The following is a 22,179-nucleotide window of genomic DNA, read 5'->3' on the forward strand; positions in this document are numbered from 1 at the left end:
CAGTGTGCATACAAACCACACAACACTTGGAAAGAGAATGACATAAGAATCGAACTCTTCATCAAACGGCGAAACAGATTTGACTGAAAATAAAATGCCATAGGAATCGAACTCTTCATCAATAATAGTCAAATGCTTCACTTAACCCACTCTGACGCTCTTGAGATCATTTATTGACTCTCCGTTTGAACATCACTTTTCTTCAAAGTTCAAATGATGTACTTTTTGAGCAATGAGAAGAGGGATTGTAAAGATGGCTATAACGTGGTGCAATTTTCCCTCGAAAACTCCACCCTCTTCAAATTCCTCTCACCAAAGCCAACAAACGAAAGTGCGATTCACACACATGATTTGAACGAACTTTTAGAGCGAGCAATGCCCCACTTGCTCCCCACTCCACTTATAAACATCGCTAAAGCAAAACTGTAAAGCACCCCATAATCACAAACCAGACAAAAGATTTCTTCACATAGCGTTATCCCCCCTATTCTTTTCTTCTTCCTAGAGAAACCCATTGGAAAAAAATAAAGGTTTTTGCCCCACTGCTGCTCCAAAGTATCCATCTCTGTGTACCCTTTTCTTTATAGGGTGTATATATACACACACCAATGGACATGTTCTTTTACGCTTTCTCCGAGGAAATTCAGAAGGGTTTTGATGGTTCAATCAGTTTCAGAAGGAAAAAGAAGAAAAAAAAGACAAGATTTTTACTGGTAGAGTGTTATTATGGCGAGTTCAAGTGGGACCAAAGATGTGGGCCCGCAAAGATCTATGTCGAGGAGGATGACAAAAATGGCCTCCATGGTGGAGGCAGGTGATGATAACACCACCGTGGACAGTGAGACTGTGCCGTCGTCTCTTGCTTCCATTGCCCCTATCCTGCGGGTGGCGAATGAGATTGAACCAGAGAACCGCCGTGTTGCTTATCTCTGTAAGATGGAGTATATATTGAAGTTTGATCATACATACACGCCTATTATATTTTCATTTAGTTATCTCATCTGACTTGCTAGGATTGTTTTGTTTCATTTGTAGTCGGTACAAACCAATTAATTGTTATCTGAATAGTGAATTGATGTCTTAGATTCGCAGACGGTTGGATGCAATAAAATCTATGCAAATATTTGGGGTTAAATGATGTCGAAGAGTGAGATTCTTGCCATAGTTTGAACTTTGAACAGGGATAGTTTGCAAATTCTCGCCATAGTACGAGCACAGTTAGTTAGGTTGTTTTTGTGGTTTTAAGACTATATTTTCCATTAAGTTGCTGTACAGTTCAAGCATGCTGCAGGAACGAATATGACCTTAGTTTGATATATTTAGCAGTTTTCAAAATTTTCCTACTTTAAGAGGACTTTAATATACTTCGAGGCTTCGATAATTAACTGAATTTCTATGTCTATTTGATTGTTTATCCAAGATTCTCTTCGTGATTGCACTATTTGCATACATGCACAATCAGTTTTTTAGTAGTTTGAAAAATTCTTATCTGACATATCATCCATCCATACTGTTCCGTGCTTTTCTTTTGCTTTATTTTACAAAACAACATCTGGTTCTTTAATCTATGAAAACATAATGCATAGAGGGATTACAGCTTGGTTGTTTCTACTCTCTTTTTCAAAGGGAAAAATCCATTCTGTTCCTGCTAAATAACTCTCGATGCAGATCTAGGGTTTGCTAGATTGCTGAGTCATTAATTGCTATTCAATTTAACAACTTTCTCACGTAAGTGAGTAAGTCCTTGATGCCACTGCAGAGAATATAGATAGTTGGACCCCATTCCATGTCATCTGGAAATGAACTTTATTTTTTTAAGAAAATGCTGGTAAAACCACAAACAATCCGTTTTTCTCATTCCCAACTGTCATTTTCACCCTCACTCACAATAATGTTCGCTTCTAGCTCTTGGTCGATTTTCTTTGCTACTTCTTACAGGGGCAAATTTTTATCTTTCACATCTGGATCCTTTTTTATTTGGAACCATGCAAAAGAATTAACTGTGTATGAATTCTTATTATCCATGACCTAATCAGTGTGTTCAAAAGTTAACTTGTTCTTCTTCTTGTTTTCTTATTTTTTAGGTCGCTTCCATGCATTTGAGAAGGCGCACCGAATGGATCCAACTTCAAGCGGACGGGGTGTTCGGCAATTTAAGACATATTTACTACACAGACTTCAAAAGGTGGGTCTATAATGCTTAAGTTAGGTTTGATATTCATTGATGCAATATTTTAGAAACCGATAAAACTCATAGTCAGAAGAGGACTTAAAAAGTGTATTCTAGGTCAAACTTAGCCAAAATCCATGTAGTTTCTAATGGCTGTAGTAAATGGAAATTCATAATCCTGAGTCTTGTTTGCAAATTAGAATGTCTAAAATTCATTAGTTAAGACACTGTTTGTTGCTTGATGCGAAGGATAAGACTCCATGTCCTTGTCTAATCCAGCGTCTGGCTCGAGTACAATGATTATCGGAGTTAAAAATAATTATATTAAAAAAATTTTCAACATATTATCCCTATATTATAGATTCTTATCATTCCATCCCACGAGCTAAATGATGCTTAATTTGTTTGTCAATCAACTCATTAGCAACACAATGCTATTGTAAGTACTGGTAATAAGAGTAAAATGTAATATTTCATAATTATTTGATTTTTTTCCTATAAATATTTCAGTTAGTGGTGTCCTAATTTCAAATTTCCTAGGTTATATAAAGTTGATGACAATGAATCACCAGAAAGAAATTTGCAACTATTTAATTTATTTCAGACATCACAGAGTTATCTTGATGTTGCTTATCTCTGATAGCTTGATATAATCTTTGATTGGTTCAACTCTAACTCATTCTTCTTTACCTCTTTAATGATCGCAGGAAGAAGTTGAAACAGAACACGTACTTGCTAAAAATGATCCTCGAGAAATCCAGAAATATTACCAGAACTTCTGTGAGAAAAACATAAGAGAGGGCCAATATACAAAAAAACCGTGAGGCTTTAACTCAAACCATGCTATTTTAGATCCACATTTAAGAACTTTGTGTCACAGTTTAATTATTGTTTTCCCCCCTTTTTAAAGGGAGGAGATAGCTAAGATTTATCAGATTGCAACTGTGTTGTACGATGTGCTGAAGACAGTGGTACCTTCATCGAAAGTTGATCATGAGGTTTGATTTATCGTATGCTTTGTGATCCTCAAAATTTTGGAGTATTTTTTTATTTCAATGTTTAATAATATAGTTGGTCTTGATCAATACAATGTATGCAGACCCAAAAATATGCCAAAGATGTCGAGGAGAAGAAAGAGCGAAACGAGCACTACAATATTCTTCCCTTGTACGCTGTCGGAGTTGAGCCAGAAATTATGAAACTTCCTGAGGTTATATTATGAAGATGCTCCCGGAATGGAGTTTTACTGATGTCTACAGATATCTATGTGCTAGTTAGTCATAGTTTATTCACTATTTTTTTCTTGACCAGATTAAAGCAGCCCTGCGAGCAATTCGTAATGTGGAAGGTCTTCCATCATTTCTAACTTCTACAGAGAAGGAGAGACCTGTCCATGACATTCTTGAATGGCTCGCTGTAATATTTGGTTTTCAGGTAAACTCAGGTAACTTATTTGTACAGCAAAATACATATTTCGTGAGGATTTTGGTAGACGTACTTGACTACTTGCTAACATAAAGAAGTGTTTTTTTTTTTTGGCTAGAATGAGCTAGATATGTAACTTGAATTTTAAGCGTTGGTAGTGAATTCACACCACATGACACCCATCTGGGTAACAATGGATGTATAGTGAACACAGATCTGAGGGAAATAAACAAGGAGCATAGGTAGACCCGGTTCTGCTGTTATTAAGTTGGTTTTCTTGAATAATGACTAGGGTACAAGGTCACCTATTTGTATATAGTTTCCTTAAATTGATATCCATTACCCAATTTATTTGGTACAAAAAATATAATTTGGAGTTAAGTTACCTTGATTAGTTTAGGATATGATTGATAGTACTCATTGCTTGTTTGGTTCAAATAAATCTAATTATCCAGTTCTATGAGATGTATTTATTTGCTATATGCATTTGATTAATATCCTCATTTCATTCGTATGAATATTGATCACATCATCTTGAAAAACAAATGAATAAACCCAATAAAGAATTCTACACCTTAAAAAAACCTAGAATAACCTACGAAGTACAAAAGCATAATATAATATTATGATTTTAACAGGGCTGGTTTCTTATTTTTACATTTCTTCATCTTATCATTCATTTTATTGCATAATTTTGTGTCGTATTGTACTAAGCAGTGGATATTTAAATTATCATGATCAAGTTGTATTTTTTGAATATGCTTAAAAAGTATTTTATATTTTAATCAAACAATCGGTTGAAATATTAATTTTCAAGGTTCTAAAATTCGCTAGGCGCTAGTTGGGCGCCAGACCAACGCCTAGCGCCTTGGCCGCCTAGGCGGGGACCAGGCGCCACTTGGCGGATTCCTCGGTATAACATAATAAATCAGATATTATAACTCAAACACGATAACATCAAATTTAATATGAGTTAAAAATCACATAACTAATAAAATTCCACAAATTTACTCTACTTCTTCTTCTCCATAAATTTCTACTTATTATTCTCCATTTTTTCTTATTTTTTATTTGGAAACGACGTTGAAAGGGTTTTCGTAGAAGGGTAATAAAATTTTTCTGTCATTTTTTTACTCGGCTTATAATTTAAAACCCCAAAAAAAAATTTCATTTCCGCCTAGGGCCGCCTAGAGCCCACCTAGGACACCTAGGCTGGCCGACTAGCACTTTTTCGGTGCGGTCGACCGGCGCTTAGGCGCTGCCTAGGCCGATTTTTAGAACACTCTTAATTTTCCACACCAAAGATTAATTAAATTTGTATTGGTCCAACTGTGAAAAGGTAATGTATTTTCAATTATAATCACAATCTCAATTTTCCTTTCGTGAAACCATGATTATTTAAAATAGTAGAAGGATAAAACTGCAAAATCTTTCAATCACAATCACAATTTTAATCATTCAAACCAAATATATTATTACTTTTTTTTCTTTATTCCATACCCTGTTGAATCACTTTACTAATCCTAGTATTACTCAGTCATACATGATCACAGGAAATGCAGTCTAAGATAATACGATATTTTTTAGTATTTGTATATAGCTAGTTCGCAGAATATAGAGTGGCATAGAGCCATAGACAGTGACTTATCGGGACATATGAGTATCTAAGTCGGTGAACTGTTAAAAACATGCCATTCTTGAATCTTTGCAATAGTTTGGATTTTTTCCCTAAACAGTTGGAATTGTACCCTTTTTGAATCAGAATTTAGCATTTTGAGTTTATTGCATGCTGTTGTTTGTTTAGGTTCACGAGGCGAGAGCTTTGACCTGACACCATTTGCACCCAACAATCTCATTCTCAATGATTACACTCTTTGCAATCAATGTGAATCGAATTCATGACCTTGACTCTAAAATCAATTGTAGGACTGAGCGCTTACCGCTTTACCAAAAGCTATAGCTGGTGGTAATGATGCAACTCAAATTTTTTAAATCGCACGGCAGCCCAAGTGGCTTGGTTCGATCGCTTCAACAAACTCAAATTGAAATTCTCTTATGTTCTTACTTGTGTGTTATTCCTTCCAATGTTGGAGTAGTCCGAAGAAATTGAGTAGAAGACTAAATAAACCCAAAATTAAGTAAAAACCAAAATGAAAAGAAAAGGTGATGGACAAATGTTATGGTTAATCAATATCTTGGGGATTTGACCTTAGTGGGACAGCAATAAAATATTTATCCTAAAATTTATCTTCAATGGGTCTTTTGACATTGTAATTTTACTCATAAGCATATTGACTTAACTCCATTGCAACTTTATTCATTTTTTCGTTCCGACATATTCATGAATCTGGCAGTTGATTACATAATGCTTTTGTTCATTTTTGGGTATTAAAGAAAGGGAATGTAGCAAATCAGCGGGAGCACTTGATATTGCTTCTTGCAAATATGGATGTAAGAAAGAAAAATCCTCATGGCTATGAGCAAGTAAGTATTTCATTCATTCATCCTATTATAGCTCTAATAAAATCAGATAATTGTAATATGTTTACAGTCCCCTCACCTCTATTTTTATGAGAACTGCATGTTTTTTCTTTTCTTTCTGACGTATCTGGAATAAAGATTATAAATGTTACTGCAGTTGGATGACGAAACAATCAAGGAATTGATGCACAAAATTTTCAAAAACTATCAGTCATGGTGCAAATACTTACATTTTGACCCAATTCTAGAGTAAGTTGAATTCTTTACAGCTATATTATCACCTCATACCAGGTGATGATAACCAATCTTATTTTCTGGCAGGTCTCCCCGGGATGATAGTCATAGGAGGCAACAAGCACAACTTCTTTATATTGGACTTTATCTTCTGATTTGGGGTGAAGCTTCAAATATTCGTTTTATGCCAGAATGCATATGCTTTATTTTTCACCATGTATGTTCCTTCTCAGTATTAACTTTTACATCTTCCTCGCCATCGCATTATACATGTTTATAATTTGTTTATAATGTCAAGAAAAGGAAAATATTATGCTGGGTAATTGTCTTGTTTTTAATCCGTACGTGTATCATAATCATACAGTGTTAGTGTGCCGTCCATGAGACTCAGAGGCCTGGCTTCAAATTGGATGTGATAATATGCTGCATTTTATTTTGCTAGTTCTCGAATAGAATTTTGCTCAACATGTGAAAGGGAGCTGGACGATGATATTGAATTAATAAATTCTTCCTCTCTCAACAGTTTAACCCTTTATAGGAAGGTAGTCATCCTCTCATTAGAGTAATATATGCTTTCAAAGACATCTTGACCACAGGTTGTCGTCTTTGACGAGTTTCTATCACATTATTTGATTTTGTGTATTTTCTGACTTGCAACTTTTAATAATCATTAAAAAGGATAGCTCCTTCTTTAAAATAATGAAATAGTAGATAAGCTTATGTTTAAACATCTCGATATTTATTTTTATTTGTGAATTCTATTGTTCATCAGTAACCTGTCCAGCACTTCTTGTTTCTTTTTTGTGTTTGTTTTCTTTAATGGAATATGCGACTCTCATTTCTTCTGCACACAAGATGGCAAAAGAGATGCATGGATTTCTGTTCGGAAATGTCCAACAAGTCACTGGAGAGACATTAATTATACATCCTAAAGGCGAGGAAGCATTTCTCAAGGAAGTTGTGACACCTCTTTATGAGGTTCTTCGCAAGGTACATCCTTACTTGCCTACTTTTGGTCATATATATATCGTTTTGCTTTCTAAATCAACAATCTTCATGCATGAAGGAAGCCAGCGGAAACAAAGATGGGAAAGCAAGCCATTCATCCTGGAGAAACTATGACGATCTTAATGAATACTTTTGGTAATTTAATGGATTATCAATCCTATCTTTCTAGTTTAGTAGATCTCTCAATCACTGATTTATTTATGTTGGTTCTTGACATTCCTTTTACTCCTTCTATAGGAGTGGAAAGAGTTCAAAGCTAAAATGGCCATTGGATGGAAAAGGTGATTTTTTTGTGAATCCAGATACGGCTAAGCCAGCAAATAAGGTATTTTCTGCCATATGTTTGTACTAAAAAAGAGAAGTATAAGGGTTTTCTTATCATGTCTTGTCCTCATTTTTCTTTGCGTTTTAATTTACATTGAAACTGCCCTAAAATTAACTTCAGATGCAGTTTGATATGGTTTTGTATGCAGTAACTAGGAATCTAGGAATTTTTATATGTGACTCACTTGAATACTTGATGCATTGATCAACATGCTGTTTTGTAGCACAGTTAACTTTCCATGAATGGTTATTTGATGAACAACACATTCACTTAACTTGTATGTTCACTTCTTAATCGATAAAAGGTGAGCTGCCTTTCCTGATATCCTTGCATGTTGTTTCCTTGTCTTTGTTTTTTTTATCTAGCTACCTGAAAAACTAACTTTTCAAAAAGAAAAAAAGATCGCTGATCAATCACTTAACATCCTTAGATTGTGAGGCCAGATGACATCGAGTAATTGCCATGAATTTATTTGATTGGTCAAAATGAATCACAATTGTTTATTCTGGCTAACGAAACTGACTGTTGAGCTTTTTGTGAAATGTATAAACAATAAGAAATAAATTTCGAAATCTTTTGTGAATAAGAGGGGTTCTAGAAGTAAGGTAATGCTTAAAGGCTCTGAAAAAAGGAACTGGTATGCTTAGAATGGAAAAAGGGGTGGTGGTTTCTGGATCCGATTTCACACTTGAAGAAAGATAACCAAAGTTCTTAAATAAGAAATTATGATACTTTGAATTATAACGAGATTACCATAGATAGGCCGATCCTATTAAAGGGGCATTCCCCTCTCTAAGGAGAGCATGATCTGTGACGTTGGTAATAGTAAGGCCTGGTCGTAGTTATTGGGATGCACTCATTGCTGCTCTCCGACCTTAACTAGCACTTCTATTTGGGTCAATGTATAAACGAGAAGAAATAAATTTTAATTTTGAAATTAACAAAATGAGAACTTCCTTTTCTTTCAATCCGTTTGCAAGATATGGTTTAGACTTAATGATTCAAAAACTTATCAATATTAAGAAATGGAAGATCAAGTTCTGTTTCCTGATGGGTGAGGGGCATCATAAATCAGCAACGACCACCACCGAAGTTCCTCACACTCCTGTCATTTTTGATAGAATACCTTTTCTTTTCTTTTTTATTTATTTTCAAGGTTTGAGTGTGTATCTTGTTATTAAAATGATAATTTCTTCTGATGCTGGACTATTAATAAGAACAATAAGATCCAAGAAGGCTGTAAATAAGGATTTTATGAGCCTTTTTGATACCTAATGAAAGTGTTATTTCACTTGTTACTGCCTATATACACTAATTCTATCTGATAAAATTAAGAGCATACTAATTTCGTTTAGTCTTGCAGAAGGATAACCAGCCTGTGGGAAAACCCAAGACAAATTTTGTTGAAGTTCGTACATTTTGGCACCTTTATCGGGACTTTGACAGAATGTGGATTTTTTTTATATTGGCTCTCCAGGTACTTCGATTTCATACATCCTTTTGTTAATCTTCCTTGTATGGATTTGTTGGCTTATATTTATCTTAATTGATGTTATGTTGATCGGCTTTAAGTAAAACTTCACTTGCATTCAAATCATAGAGCACAACCAAAGAAGGATTTTTGGTAGAAGAATAGGAGAAAAAAAGGTAACTAATTATATTTTAATCGATGCCTTTTAATGGAAAAAAAATAGAACAAATAACTTCATTGGGGAGTTAATAGGTTTCTGAGAGATAAAGAGGGATGAGCCATAATGAAGGATGTACATAATTTGTCTCTATCCATTTAAAGCTATGTTGGATCGCTGGATGACCTGGTCTAGAATCTTCATCCTTATTAGAAAGGTTTTTTTATATTCTGGATTTGCATTTTATGGTTCAGGTTAGATTTGTTGTTTGATCTGCTATAGTTTGTGAAGTGAGGATTGGCCTGAGCTCAAGCATATTGAATGGGGTTATAATTGAATAAAATGAGTATCTTTATTAGCCCTTTCTGTTAAAGGGTGTTTGAGTAAAATGACAAGAAAGCCTTGTAACTTCATATCCTAGTGTAGTTATTTAGCATCTTCGGTTGTGGACCCCTCCTAAATGGTTCAACAATATAAAATCTTGTTATTAGATTATTTTATTTATTCATATGTTTTGAGTCGCTATTTTATTTCTTGATTTTTCCTTGGTTGGTTGGTTCATATATATATGAATCCCCCCCTTTATATTTCAGGCAATGATAATAATTGCATGGCATCAACGTGGATCCTCGAATGTTCTTTTCGATGACGTTGTCTATCAAAGTGTTTCAAGCATATTTGTCACTGCAGCCTTTCTAAATTTTTTGAGAGGTACTTGTGATAATCTCTTCTATGTGTTGACTTTTGTGTCCATGTTCATCTCTCTATTTCTGTCTCTTCGATCTTTCGGTTTTTGTTTCTTCTATCTCTGACTAAAGTCTCTGACCAGTGTCAGTTTTATTTCCCCGTTGTGTTTGAACAGATTACAGAGTGTCTTTCACTATAGTTGTAATAAAATTCACTACTTGTCTACCTTCTTTTATTGCAGCTGTCCTGGATATAGTCCTTAGTTTTAAGGCCTGGAGGAGCCTAAAGTCATCCCAGATACTCCGGTATCTCGTGAAATTCATAGTTGCTGCTTTTTGGCTAGTGGTCATGCCGGTTACTTATTCAAGATCTTTTCAAAATCCATCCGGGTTACTGAAATTCTTCAATAATTTGGGAGCAGATTGGCAGAGCCATTCATTGTATTATTACTGTGTTGCAATTTATTTAATACCAAATATATTAGCTGCCTTTCTGTTTCTATTTCCTTTCCTGCGGAGATCTATGGAACGCTCAGATTGGCGAATAATTGTCATGTTGATGTGGTGGGCTCAGGTATGTTTCTATGCAATTTAGTGTTGTTGATGAATTTGATGTTTTAATGGATAATTTCGAGAGTCATCAATTTATTTTAGCCGAAGCTATACATTGGAAGAGGCATGCATGAAGACATGTTTTCTCTTCTAAAGTAAGAAGCATATGGATGAGAAGATCTGAATGAGTTCAAGTTCATCTCTTGTAGTTTTGCCTAATTTTTTTACCTTCTTTATGTTTAGATACACACTCTTTTGGATTACGCTACTAATAAGCAAGCTAGCATTCAGCTTTTATGTTGAGGTAACATCTTTCTGTATTGTAGTAGTTTCATATTTTATTTCTTTGATATATTGAGGACACTTGGTGAGTATTGGGAATGGACTTATTTCGTTCTTATGGCATTGAGCGTGTAATTCTCTCAAGCCATAGGCTTCTACCCTAGGCGTTATGTTCCTGATACTAGACTGTTATCTAGCTCTTTCTGAGCATTATTTCCTTTCTGCTTGTAGAATGATGGAAACTTTATGTTGCATATTCTTTGTTTATTGAAGATAGAATTGTACACAAAGATTGATGATGTCAAGAAGGCATCTTCCATGAATTTAGGGGGATGACGTGAAATCTGGACTATTGCTTAAGCCTATTTTACTTTCTGTACTGAACAGACAGATATCGAGTCTTCTGAGATTGCTTTTATGCGTCATATTTTTTTTATATGAATCAATATACAAGGTTTCTCGTTCCAAGAACGTTGGTGTGAATTGGAGAATGCATGGAGAAGCACAAAATACTTTCTGTAAATATGTATTTGGCTCTCAGAGTCTCAGTTCTAGTGTCCAAGACCAGGAATATGGTAAAAAGTCAAATTTCACACTCAACTACAGGTTCTGACGTTAGATCTGATATACCAGTTTGTTGTTTCTCATGAGATCAAGGCTTGATCTACCTGCATATTTTATTCAATTTTTTTTTTGTTTCGGTTTCCAGACATAAGCATGTACTTAGAAAGGGTCAGAGTATCCTTTTTCAGGCACACCGAATATATTGTATTTTTGCGTTAACAATGTGTTGTATCAATTTGATTCATATTTTTAACACTCCTTCTTTTTGATCTGATTAGATAATGCCATTAATTGAACCAACAAGGACTATCATGAATCTCACTGTCAGTAGCTATGATTGGCATGAATTTTTTCCAAACGGTAATTTCTTTGCTGCTTGGAAAAATTATTATTTGTTACTTTCATGAATTTTTCCTAATGGTAACTTCTTCTCCGCAAGAAAAAGTTATTGTTTGTTACTTTCAAGATGGTGATGGAATCAATTTGCATTTGTTACACAATGCAGTTACGCATAATATTGGTGTTGTTATTGCAATATGGACTCCAATTGTTTTGGTACGTAATAAAATATATATCAATGTGAAAATTTGTCACCGAAATGTGAACTTATACATATCAAATGATTACTTGCATTTAGGTCTATTTCATGGATACACAAATATGGTATGCTATCTTCGCAACTCTTGTTGGTGGGATATATGGAGCATTCAGTCATCTTGGGGAGGTAAAGGGTTCTTATTTTGTCATTTGATTTGATACTGTTAAAATCTGTTTGTTTGCTGTTATGCTTAGTTACAGAACTCATTGAGTGCTTTACAGAGTGGAAAAGATGACGGACATGGTTAATTTTGCTGTCATACTAATTCTTTTCTCCATGTCTTCACCACCCCCCTCCTCCAAATTGTAGATCCGGACACTTGGTATGATAAGGGCTAGATTTGAATCTGTTCCTTCAGCTTTCAGCGAGCGCCTTGTCCCATATTCCAAAGAGGAAACCAGACGAAATCTGCAGGTAATATAATTTGTGCATGTTCTCACGATCATTGGATGTTTCGAATATATATGTTTAAGTACGCTAGAAACATAATGGTTTTCAGATTTAATTTCTCACAACTCAGTTTCTGGCTTTTGATCTGTTGAAATTTGCACCTACGTACTTTTTTGCTGGTTGATGTGTAAGCTGTTATGGCAGGATGACACAACAGAAAGAATAAGCATTGCAAAGTTCTCGCAAATGTGGAATGAATTTATACTATCTATGAGAAACGAGGATTTGATCAGCCACAGGTTGGTATTTTAACTTCTTCTTGTCAGCATTTTTCAAAACCTAGTTATGAAAGTTTATCCCTGCATCAAAATTTTTCAGAGAAAGAGACCTGCTTCTTGTGCCATATTCATCTGGTGAAGTCTCTGTTGTCCAGTGGCCTCCTTTCTTACTTGCTAGCAAGGTAAAATTGGTTTGGTCCCCCTAATTGAACTGTCAAGTGCTTCTCTTCTCTTCTCATTACTTCATTTTGCCACTAGATTCCAATCGCATTAGACATGGCAAAAGACTACAATGAGAGGGAAGATGCTGATCTCTTCAAGAAAATTAAGACCGACGATTTCATGTATTTTGCAATTATTGAATGCTACGAGACACTGAGGGACATCCTAATTGCCCTTCTGGTGAATGACGGGGAAAAGAAGTAAGAGACATGCGTGGTTAACGTGCCTTTGCCCATAAACTCTCGAAGTTATGATTTTATTTGTTCATGGACAAGGAAATCTCGTGTTATCCTTAATGAAAAAGAGTTTTTTTAATTGAATGTTGGCCATTTTTTAGAGTTATTTGGAGAATATGTCGTGAAGTGGAAAGGAGTATTCGGAATCAAAGATTCTTGAAGGAATTTCGGATGAGCGGCCTGCCTTTGCTAAGTGATAAATTGGATAAATTTTTAAACCTTCTTGTAAGTTTTGATTATTGAAGTATCTTCTTCACCGGATTCCTTATTAATCAAATCTGGAAATCAAATTGCGAGTTCTGTGTAACAAATGTCGTATGTTTGCAGATGGAAGAAAATGAAGATGATCAGTCATATAGATCTCATATAATTAACACATTCCAGGATATTATAGAGATTATCATCCAGGATGTGATGAATAATGGCCACGAGTATGTATCTGTGGATAATGTTGACTGCTCATTTTATAATAGTTTACTTTCAATGTTTTTAGATGTATTATTTCCTTTCTTCTGTCAGGGTTCTGAAGGAAGTTTATATATTTCAAGAAAATAACAAAAAAGAGGAGAATTTTCAAAACATAAACATTGAACTCTTACTTAGCAGGTCATGGAGGGAAAAGGTTTGGGCCATCACTTTGATAAATTTCACAATTCTATTTTGATCTTTTTCTTTTATCGATTTTTGCCTCGTTTTTGGAAATTTTCCTTATGTTTTAAATATTCTACAGGTTGTCAGACTTCATTTGCTTTTAACTGTGAAAGAATCAGCCATAAATGTGCCCATGAATTTAGAAGCTCGTCGACGCCTGACTTTTTTTGCCAATTCCTTATTTATGGTGATGCCTAGAGCACCAAAAGTTCGTAACATGCTCTCTTTTAGGTCAGTTCTCAACCAGAAAGCCCTGCATTTCTTGTGTGCTGACGCACATTTCAATTAATTTGACATAATTGTTACTTGTCTCTCATTGGGAGTTATGTTCAAGGAAAATGCTGCAATTATTAATTAAGAAGCGGAATTTTTTCCTGTTAAGAATTAAGATATGTAGCTTCATGAGAAGTCTGTCAGTTTTGGGCCTCAATGCGAACGCGCTTGGTGTTTTTGACTTTGCAGTTTGCACAAAGGATCTAACTTGGACTAAGTATTACTTGATATACATATCACAGAGAAGCATCATTTACTTTGGAAGGCTAGACATAATTGAATTAACCAATAAAGGATTTTTGGAAACAACTTAGATATGAGAAAGATAATTTAAAACCTCAATTCTGTTTTTTTCCCTTTGAAATTGTACGAATAACAGATAGGATGTGGTAAAAATTTCGAGCATAATACATGCATTTCAACGTTAAGTTGCTCAATTGACGATTCTCTTAAAAGATGTATTTCTTTACTGAATTTTTTGAAAAATTAATGCTGCTAGACCTTTTGGTAAGATTGGGAATGATTGACACGTGGGTGAGGAAAGATGGTGGGTATTAGGTAGTAACTTGAATTACATGAAGAATGTGGGAATGGTATGCATTTATTAAATCCTTTCGTTTTAATCTAGTTATCATATGATTTGGGGGCTATGTTTAGTGATTTGCATTTGATGTACCAAAATTATTTTTTAAAAGGTATGACCTCTCAATAAATATGTAGAGTTGAGATTTTTTTGTTGTATTTTTATAGAAAAAATATAGTTTGTTGAGATTTTTTTTTAAAAAAAATATGCCAGTATTTCTAAGAATGTATTATCTGATTGGGTAGTTATGAACACGAGAATTGAATTCTGCCCAAGATCTTGTCATTCAACCAATGAAGTGGCATATAACAGTTTCAGAATCTTACATGCACTCTGACAAATATGAGTTTCTCCATTCTTTTTAGGATCACATTGCCCTACCTTTGGCACTTGATGATGCAGTAACAGATTTTATTCCATTGTTATGCATTCAATTAGAAGTTTTGATTACAAAATTCATTCAATTGAAATGCGTCAGTTTGAAGACATATATTGTGGTTCTGTAGAAGAGTTCTTGGCTTGTGATCAAACTTTATTGCAGAAGATGAAAAATGGCCCCATTATGCTGTGACTTCATCTGTTACCAGTTTATGTGAATTAATGAATTTGAAATGTATTTTAAGGATTTCTTTTTATCTGTTAATGAATAACTTTAATTTCGATATCATATCAGAGTAACACAATACTAACCGTGAACTGTCATTTGCTATTCTTGTAAAACTTCATTGTCATTTATATTCTCAGTATTTTGACACCATACTATAAAGAAGAGGTTCTTTATTCGACCGATGAGCTTAACAAGGAAAATGAGGATGGCATAAGTATTATTTTTTACCTCCAGAAAATATATCCGGGTGAGTTTTGGATTCTTCACTTCTGAATGCTTTTGATAAAATTATGACAGATGTATTAAACTCTTGCACTGTTTACTGTCTCATGAAAAGACGAATGGAAAAACTACGAGGAGCGGATCAGTGATTCAAAATTTGTTTCTGCCGGCAAAGACCGGGCAGAATTGGATCGTCAATGGGTATCTTACCGGGCTCAAACTCTATCCCGGACAGGTCAGACAATTTTTGGCCTTAAATCTAAGAATAATAAGGTAACAACACCTTTCTTTTGGCCATTGATTCTAATTTTTTCTTGTTGGAACACCAGTGAGAGGGATGATGTACTATAGGGAGGCTTTGGAACTTCAATGCTTTCTGGATTTTGCTGACGATAAGGGTTGGTGGATCTCTTTCTCTAAACATTTAATATTCAAGTAAATTTTCACGTATTTTAGGGTTTTTTTTATAAGCTTTCAATTGGTGCAAAGCCATAGGTTAACTAACATTTCGTGGTTCTTATCCAGCTATTTTTGGTGGTTATCGGGCAATTGATAAAAATCAGAGTGACTACAGGATACTCAAGGAGCAAGCACAAGCTTTGGCTGATCTGAAATTCACCTATGTAGTGTCCTGTCAGGTTTATGGCATGCAGAAAAAATCCAGGGATATTCGAGATCAGCGCTGCTATGCAAATATTTTGAATCTAATGCTGACGTAAGTTTCAATCTAAGAAATTACTCAATTTTGGAGATATCGATATGGTTTATCTACAAATTTCATATAAATCCTTGCAGGCATGCATCCCTGCGCGTTGCTTATATAGATGAGAGGGAAGAGACAGTCAATGGAAAATCGGAGAAGATTTATTATTCTGTCCTGGTCAAGGGAGGGGACAAGTTGGATGAGGTATGAAGTTCGCCACGACTAGGCCTGCTGCAAAGAAATTTTTCGGTGGAAGAAATAAAGGATCTGTGAACTTTATTTCAACGATGACTCTTCTCTTTTTGCTTGCTTTGTATGTTATAAGTGATGCCTAAACGCCTTATTGGCAGGAAATATATCGTATCAAGCTTCCCGGTAATCCAAAAATTGGTGAAGGGAAACCTGAGAATCAAAATCATGCTATTATTTTTACTCGCGGAGAAGCTTTGCAGACCATAGACATGAATCAGGTCAGTGTAATCTTCCTTTGTGGACATACAAGATTGAACATTGGTTTTGGTGAGTAATCTATTAAAAAAACTTGTTTTTTAGGTTATGTTCAAAACAAAAATACTTGGGAGATGCTAGTATGAATACACTGATGAGAGACACTCGTTAATTTTTAATACTTGAGAGATGCAAGTACCAATATTCTCACTAGCGGCTCTTGGGTAGCAACAATTGTCGTTGTTTTGTGTGGCAGTCTATGTGGTAGAATGAATGATAATACGATGCTTGGATTGCTACTTTAGTAATGCTAAACTACTTTTAAAAGGTCTTATATTAAAGAAAGAGCCCATTCTTAACAATATAACATTAGTAAAACTATACTAATAAAAATGATATTCATTGTCTCCCAAATGGGTTCTGTGATAGAATCCAGGCAATGCAAATGGATGTTAGCCTAGCAGTATTATCGACAATTGGGCTCTCTTTTCTCATGCAGGAGGGGGGAAATAGATCTTATATTATAATTGTTCATCTGAATGAACATAATTCTATCAATAATTTTTATTCCTCAGGATAATTATTTTGAGGAAGCTTTCAAGATGCGCAATGTGTTGGAGGAATTTTTAAAAACTCATCATGGACAAAGAAGGCCCACAATATTGGGTATAAGGGAGCATATTTTCACTGGAAGGTTTGTTTTTGAATTCACTGGGCTGCAGTATCTCAACTAATAGTTCTGGTAAATTTGTACTTGATTTACCCTTTTTCTTTTGATCGCAGTGTTTCTTCACTCGCATGGTTCATGTCCAATCAAGAAACTAGTTTTGTCACCATTGGGCAAAGAATTTTGGCAAACCCTTTAAGGTAAATGGTTTTCCACAACAGCAAGTTTCTTTAACGTTGTGGCATTATAACTTTGTTTGTGATATATCGATTCAAAAGAAGTTTCCACTTTCATTCTTGGCATGTCGATGCTTCCATATGCTTCAGATAGCGCCTTAAGCTTGTCCTGCATTCTGGTGTTGATTTTGCGGATGGTTGTTGATCTGCACCTCATGTTTTTAATGCTAGTCTGAACACAATTCAATTGTGGTGATATTTTTTTGTTTTTAATAAACATTTTTCTTAAACAGGGTAAGGTTCCACTATGGGCATCCTGACATTTTTGACAGACTCTTTCATTTAACAAGAGGGGGCATAAGCAAAGCTTCGAGAGTAATAAACTTGAGCGAAGATATATTTTCTGGTGATTTTATTTTTAATTTTCTTTAAAGTTGTGCTTGAATTGATGAATTTCAAATTCCTTGACTTGCGCTTGGATCCACTCCATATTAAGTTATGCAATCTCAATAGTGATTGTGGTAGAAATCGATCCCTCAAATCCATCAATTCAAGCGCAATCCAAGCGACTTTTTTAATTTAACTTGTTGAGTGAGTTGCATTCTCTAGGTTACAATTCAACTTTATTGCTTTCTCTAGGTTACAATTCAACTTTACGAAGGGGCTATGTAACACATCATGAATACATTCAAGTAGGCAAGGGCCGAGATGTTGGTATGAACCAGATATCTCTTTTTGAGGCAAAGGTTGCAAATGGCAATGGCGAGCAGACGCTCAGTCGAGATGTCTACCGACTTGGACGTCGCTTTGATTTTTATAGAATGTTGTCCTTCTACTTCACCACCGTGGGGTTTTACTTCAGTAGTATGGTACACAAGATTACTCACACTTCTTATCATGCTTTCTTAAATTATATGTCGATCGATGCTCATTAATATTAGATTTATTAGATTTCTCAAATTACTCGATTTTGTTTTATTAGTTAATTAAAAAGTTGGATATAAAGTGAGAGAGATTTCGAATTCATGGATTTCATAAGTGCCCAAATAAATGGGATGAAGTTTAATCTTGGTTTTAAAATGGGGATGAAAGGATTTGATTTGAAAGAAATGATTTGATTTGAGGAGTGATTTAGAGAATGACTTTCAAATGACACCACGTTGAATGTATTTGTGTTGGAGATCACGATAAGATAATTAAATAATTAGATTGATTGTTTGAATCTTAAATTGATAGGCTGTATACTTGGATAACATAGATTATGGGATTATGTAGATATGGATCCCAAACTTAAGGTATTTTCCTTTTTTAGGATTCGCACTATGTAATTGTATAAATAAGTGTACAAACGTTGAAGTAAGATAAAAGATTTTCACATTACTAACGTGGTATCAGAGCCCATGTTCCATCGTAATGTGTTACTGCCCATAGTTGGGTCACCCGTTGTCTTGTACCTTCACGCTCCAGATATTCATTCCTGGGCGTGATGTGGTATGTTAGTTGTCCCACATCGGCTGGATAAAATTCCTGGGAGTTCCATACATGGAATTGGAAAATCCTCCCCCATTGGGATGACTTTTGGGGTTGAGTTAGGTTCAAGTCCATAACATGTAGAAGTGGATAGATATTTCATTAAGGAGAAAATTGATAGTGGACTTATTTGTACACCATATGTACCTACCAATGTCAACTCGCTGATGTGCACACCAAAGCACCGAACAACGAAGCCTGTTGGAGATCTTACCAGATTGATTGTTTCAATTTTAAATTGATAGGCCATATTTTTGGATAGTATAGATTATGGGATTATGTAGATATGAATCCCAAACGTATGTTGTTTTCCTTTTTTAGGACTCTTACTCAGTTTACAAACGTTGAAGTAAGACAAAAAGGTTTCCACATCACTGACAATTCGCAATCCTTCATAATTACTACTAATTGAAAGAAGATGGATTCTCTTAACCAAAATTTGCCAAACAACTATTATATATTGAAATCATGGAATTTCAATGACTCGATTCATATACGCTCTAAGCTTATTGTTTAATCTCTTTAGATAATCTTGTTGAAGCATTTGAAATAGTATAGGACCGAGGCCGGGAAATTCTCCTAAATTCAGTTTTCTGCCCCTCGTATGAAGAAAATTGGCGAACAGTGATATAATCCAAGTGCCTATCTGTCCAATCAAGTTGTGTCCTTGCATTTGCCATCATTTGTGTCGTATTAAATCAAACTTAATTAATTTGGATTTGATCGGAAATTTTTCCAGGTTACTGTGCTTACAGTTTATGTGTTCTTATATGGACGCCTATATATGGTCTTGAGTGGGTTGGAAAGACGTATTCTAGAGGATCCGTCTTTGCGTCAGAGTAAAGCTCTGGAGGAGGCTTTGGCTACCCAGTCCTTCTTTCAGCTTGGCTTGTTGCTTGTGCTACCTATGGTGATGGAAATCGGTCTCGAAAGAGGATTTCGCACTGCTATTGGTGATTTCATAATCATGCAGCTGCAGCTGGCATCTGTATTCTTCACATTTCAGCTTGGAACGAAAGCCCATTATTATGGCAGAACTATTCTGCATGGAGGCGCCAAATACCGAGCCACCGGTCGTGGTTTTGTTGTTTTTCATGACAAGTTTGCTGATAATTACAGAATGTATTCTCGTAGTCACTTCGTAAAGGGTTTAGAGCTTTTAATACTGCTGATAGTTTATGAGGTCTACGGACATTCTTATCGCAATTCATCGTTGTACTTCTTTATCACCTTTTCAATGTGGTTCCTTGTTGCTTCCTGGTTATTTGCTCCTTTTATTTTTAATCCATCTGGATTCGAGTGGCAAAAAACAGTGGATGATTGGACGGATTGGAAAAGGTGGATGGGAAACCGTGGTGGGATTGGGATCTCTCCTGATAAAAGCTGGGAATCCTGGTGGAATGAAGAACAAGAACACTTGAAATACACAAATATGAGGGGTAGAATTCTTGAGATTGTCCTCGCGTTCCGCTTTTTCATCTACCAATTCGGGATCGTTTACCAGCTTAAGATATCACATGGAAGCAAGAATATCTTGGTAATAACTGTTATTGCAATCTCTATTTTTGTTCTGTAATTTTAATCTCTGTTTTTGTTTTTTTCTTCTGCTTTTCATCTTTTCTTCTCTGTTTCCCCTCATCGGTTTATCTTGCTATCATCTCCACAGGTTTATGGCCTTTCTTGGTTTGTTATGTTAATCGCTCTTCTGGTCTTAAAGGTAAGCCTTTATCTCCTTGGTTCTTCGCCACCTCTACGTTGACACTATATCACTGACTTTTATAACACCCCCCCAACCCCTCCCTTTTTTTTTTTTTTTTTACAACAGATGGTGTCAATGGGTAGACGAAGATTTGGTACCGACTTTCAGCTTATGTCCAGGATTCTAAAAGCGCTTTTGTTCCTTGGATTCGTATCGGTTATGATTGTGCTATTTGTGGTGTGTAATCTAACTGTAAGTGATATATTTGCTGCTCTCTTGGCCTTCATGCCCACTGGCTGGGCCCTTATTCTGGTAAGTGTAATATTCTATCAACAGTTCTTTGATTCGACCCGCAAGTTCTGGTACTTACTGTTTCATATTTACAGATTGCTCAAGCATGTGGGCCGTGTTTAAAGCGTATTGGGATCTGGGATTCGGTGATGGAGCTGTCTAGAGCGTATGAAGCCATAATGGGACTCATTATCTTCATGCCGGTGGTAGTGCTATCTTGGTTCCCCTTCGTATCAGAATTCCAGACGAGGCTTCTTTTCAACCAAGCTTTTAGTCGCGGACTACAGATTTCAATGATTTTGGCTGGGAAGAAAGACAAGGCACCATCCAGTTGATTTTTCTCACCTTTACACTGAAAATTCGATTACTCGAAACAAAGGAGGAATTCACATTTGTTAAAAGCAGCAGTAACAATTTTTATAGTATATTGTTCGAACTTAGGATGATTAATAGGTGGAGACTGATTTGGTAATGTAGACTGTAGAGTTAGTTATCTTTGTTGGTTCTCTTCTCTTGCAGTATATGTTTAGTTTTTCAAGTGTAATCACGAATAGAAAGTAATTAAAGGGATGGGTTTTAAATACTTCGATAAATTCATTTATATTTCTTTTTTTTTAACAAAAGATAAAATTAATTATAATTTTTTTGAGTGGAAAATATAATTTCGAGTATGAAGTATAGGGAGAATTAATACGCATTTTTATCTGCGATGGATTGATTTTCATATTATATTCATGCATGTTTTCTCTTACAACTTGTGTGTCTAAATGTTTTTTTTTTTTGGGTGACGTGGGAACCCGCAGCTGCTATCTTTTGGTGCGCTGTGGGTAAACCCTCAGACTAACGCAATAGCCTGCAAATTACGCTGGTCAGGTAAACTACAACAGACAAGTTTTGTGTAACAGACTAGTTCAAGAAGGTGTTGATAGAGGGAATCGAACTCCTGATCTATGACCAAGAGTTCACCTACTCCATCAATTTGGACACCCCTTGGGGTGTGTGTACATTTTTTATTTCTCGCTGAAATGGTCCATTGTTTGCAATTTTGTCTGCTTGGTATAATTATTTACAGATAGGTTTCATGGATATATTAGTTGATTCGATTCTTATATTGAGGGAAAAGTGATATGTTTGATATAAAAATAATGTTTTCCATGAGTCAGATTGAGTCGCATATGAGTTTGAAACAAAAAAATTTTCATATCTTTTATTATATCTTACTAGATTATTATAATAGAGAGCCTTTAATTA

General features: G+C 35.2%; 1 protein-coding gene across 3 annotated transcripts; it reads left to right on the top strand.

Moving 5' to 3' along the window:
- Positions 1–202: 202 nt before the first annotated feature.
- Positions 203–21,509, top strand: LOC140887749 (callose synthase 7). Of its 3 annotated transcripts, XM_073295198.1 has the most exons (42): positions 203–931; positions 2,085–2,185; positions 2,878–2,990; positions 3,081–3,168; positions 3,270–3,380; positions 3,482–3,604; positions 5,990–6,079; positions 6,234–6,325; positions 6,398–6,527; positions 7,166–7,300; positions 7,377–7,453; positions 7,556–7,643; positions 9,007–9,120; positions 9,865–9,982; positions 10,200–10,531; positions 10,612–10,664; positions 10,753–10,813; positions 11,634–11,715; positions 11,861–11,910; positions 11,993–12,079; positions 12,263–12,367; positions 12,548–12,642; positions 12,722–12,803; positions 12,880–13,043; positions 13,181–13,304; positions 13,407–13,510; positions 13,599–13,701; positions 13,810–13,961; positions 15,331–15,440; positions 15,531–15,650; positions 15,745–15,813; positions 15,941–16,130; positions 16,211–16,322; positions 16,469–16,588; positions 17,141–17,259; positions 17,349–17,432; positions 17,702–17,814; positions 18,048–18,277; positions 19,678–20,475; positions 20,605–20,655; positions 20,764–20,949; positions 21,024–21,509. In XM_073295198.1, exons 1-42 carry the CDS (start codon positions 727–729, stop codon positions 21,261–21,263), a joined length of 5,721 nt encoding a protein of 1,906 aa, XP_073151299.1. In that variant the 5' UTR covers positions 203–726; the 3' UTR covers positions 21,264–21,509. The 3 variants fall into 3 exon arrangements, with proteins under 3 accessions (XP_073151299.1, XP_073151300.1, XP_073151301.1); XM_073295199.1 differs by lacking the exons at positions 203–931; positions 2,085–2,185; positions 2,878–2,990; positions 3,081–3,168; positions 3,270–3,380 and having other exon boundaries at positions 3,482–3,614; XM_073295200.1 differs by lacking the exons at positions 203–931; positions 2,085–2,185; positions 2,878–2,990; ... (3 more) ...; positions 5,990–6,079; positions 6,234–6,325 and having other exon boundaries at positions 6,406–6,527; positions 7,176–7,300.
- Positions 21,510–22,179: the final 670 nt, after the last annotated feature.

This window comes from Henckelia pumila, chromosome 3 (assembly GCF_033568475.1).
Source record: "Henckelia pumila isolate YLH828 chromosome 3, ASM3356847v2, whole genome shotgun sequence".
NCBI classification, from domain to species: Eukaryota; Viridiplantae; Streptophyta; class Magnoliopsida; order Lamiales; family Gesneriaceae; genus Henckelia; species Henckelia pumila.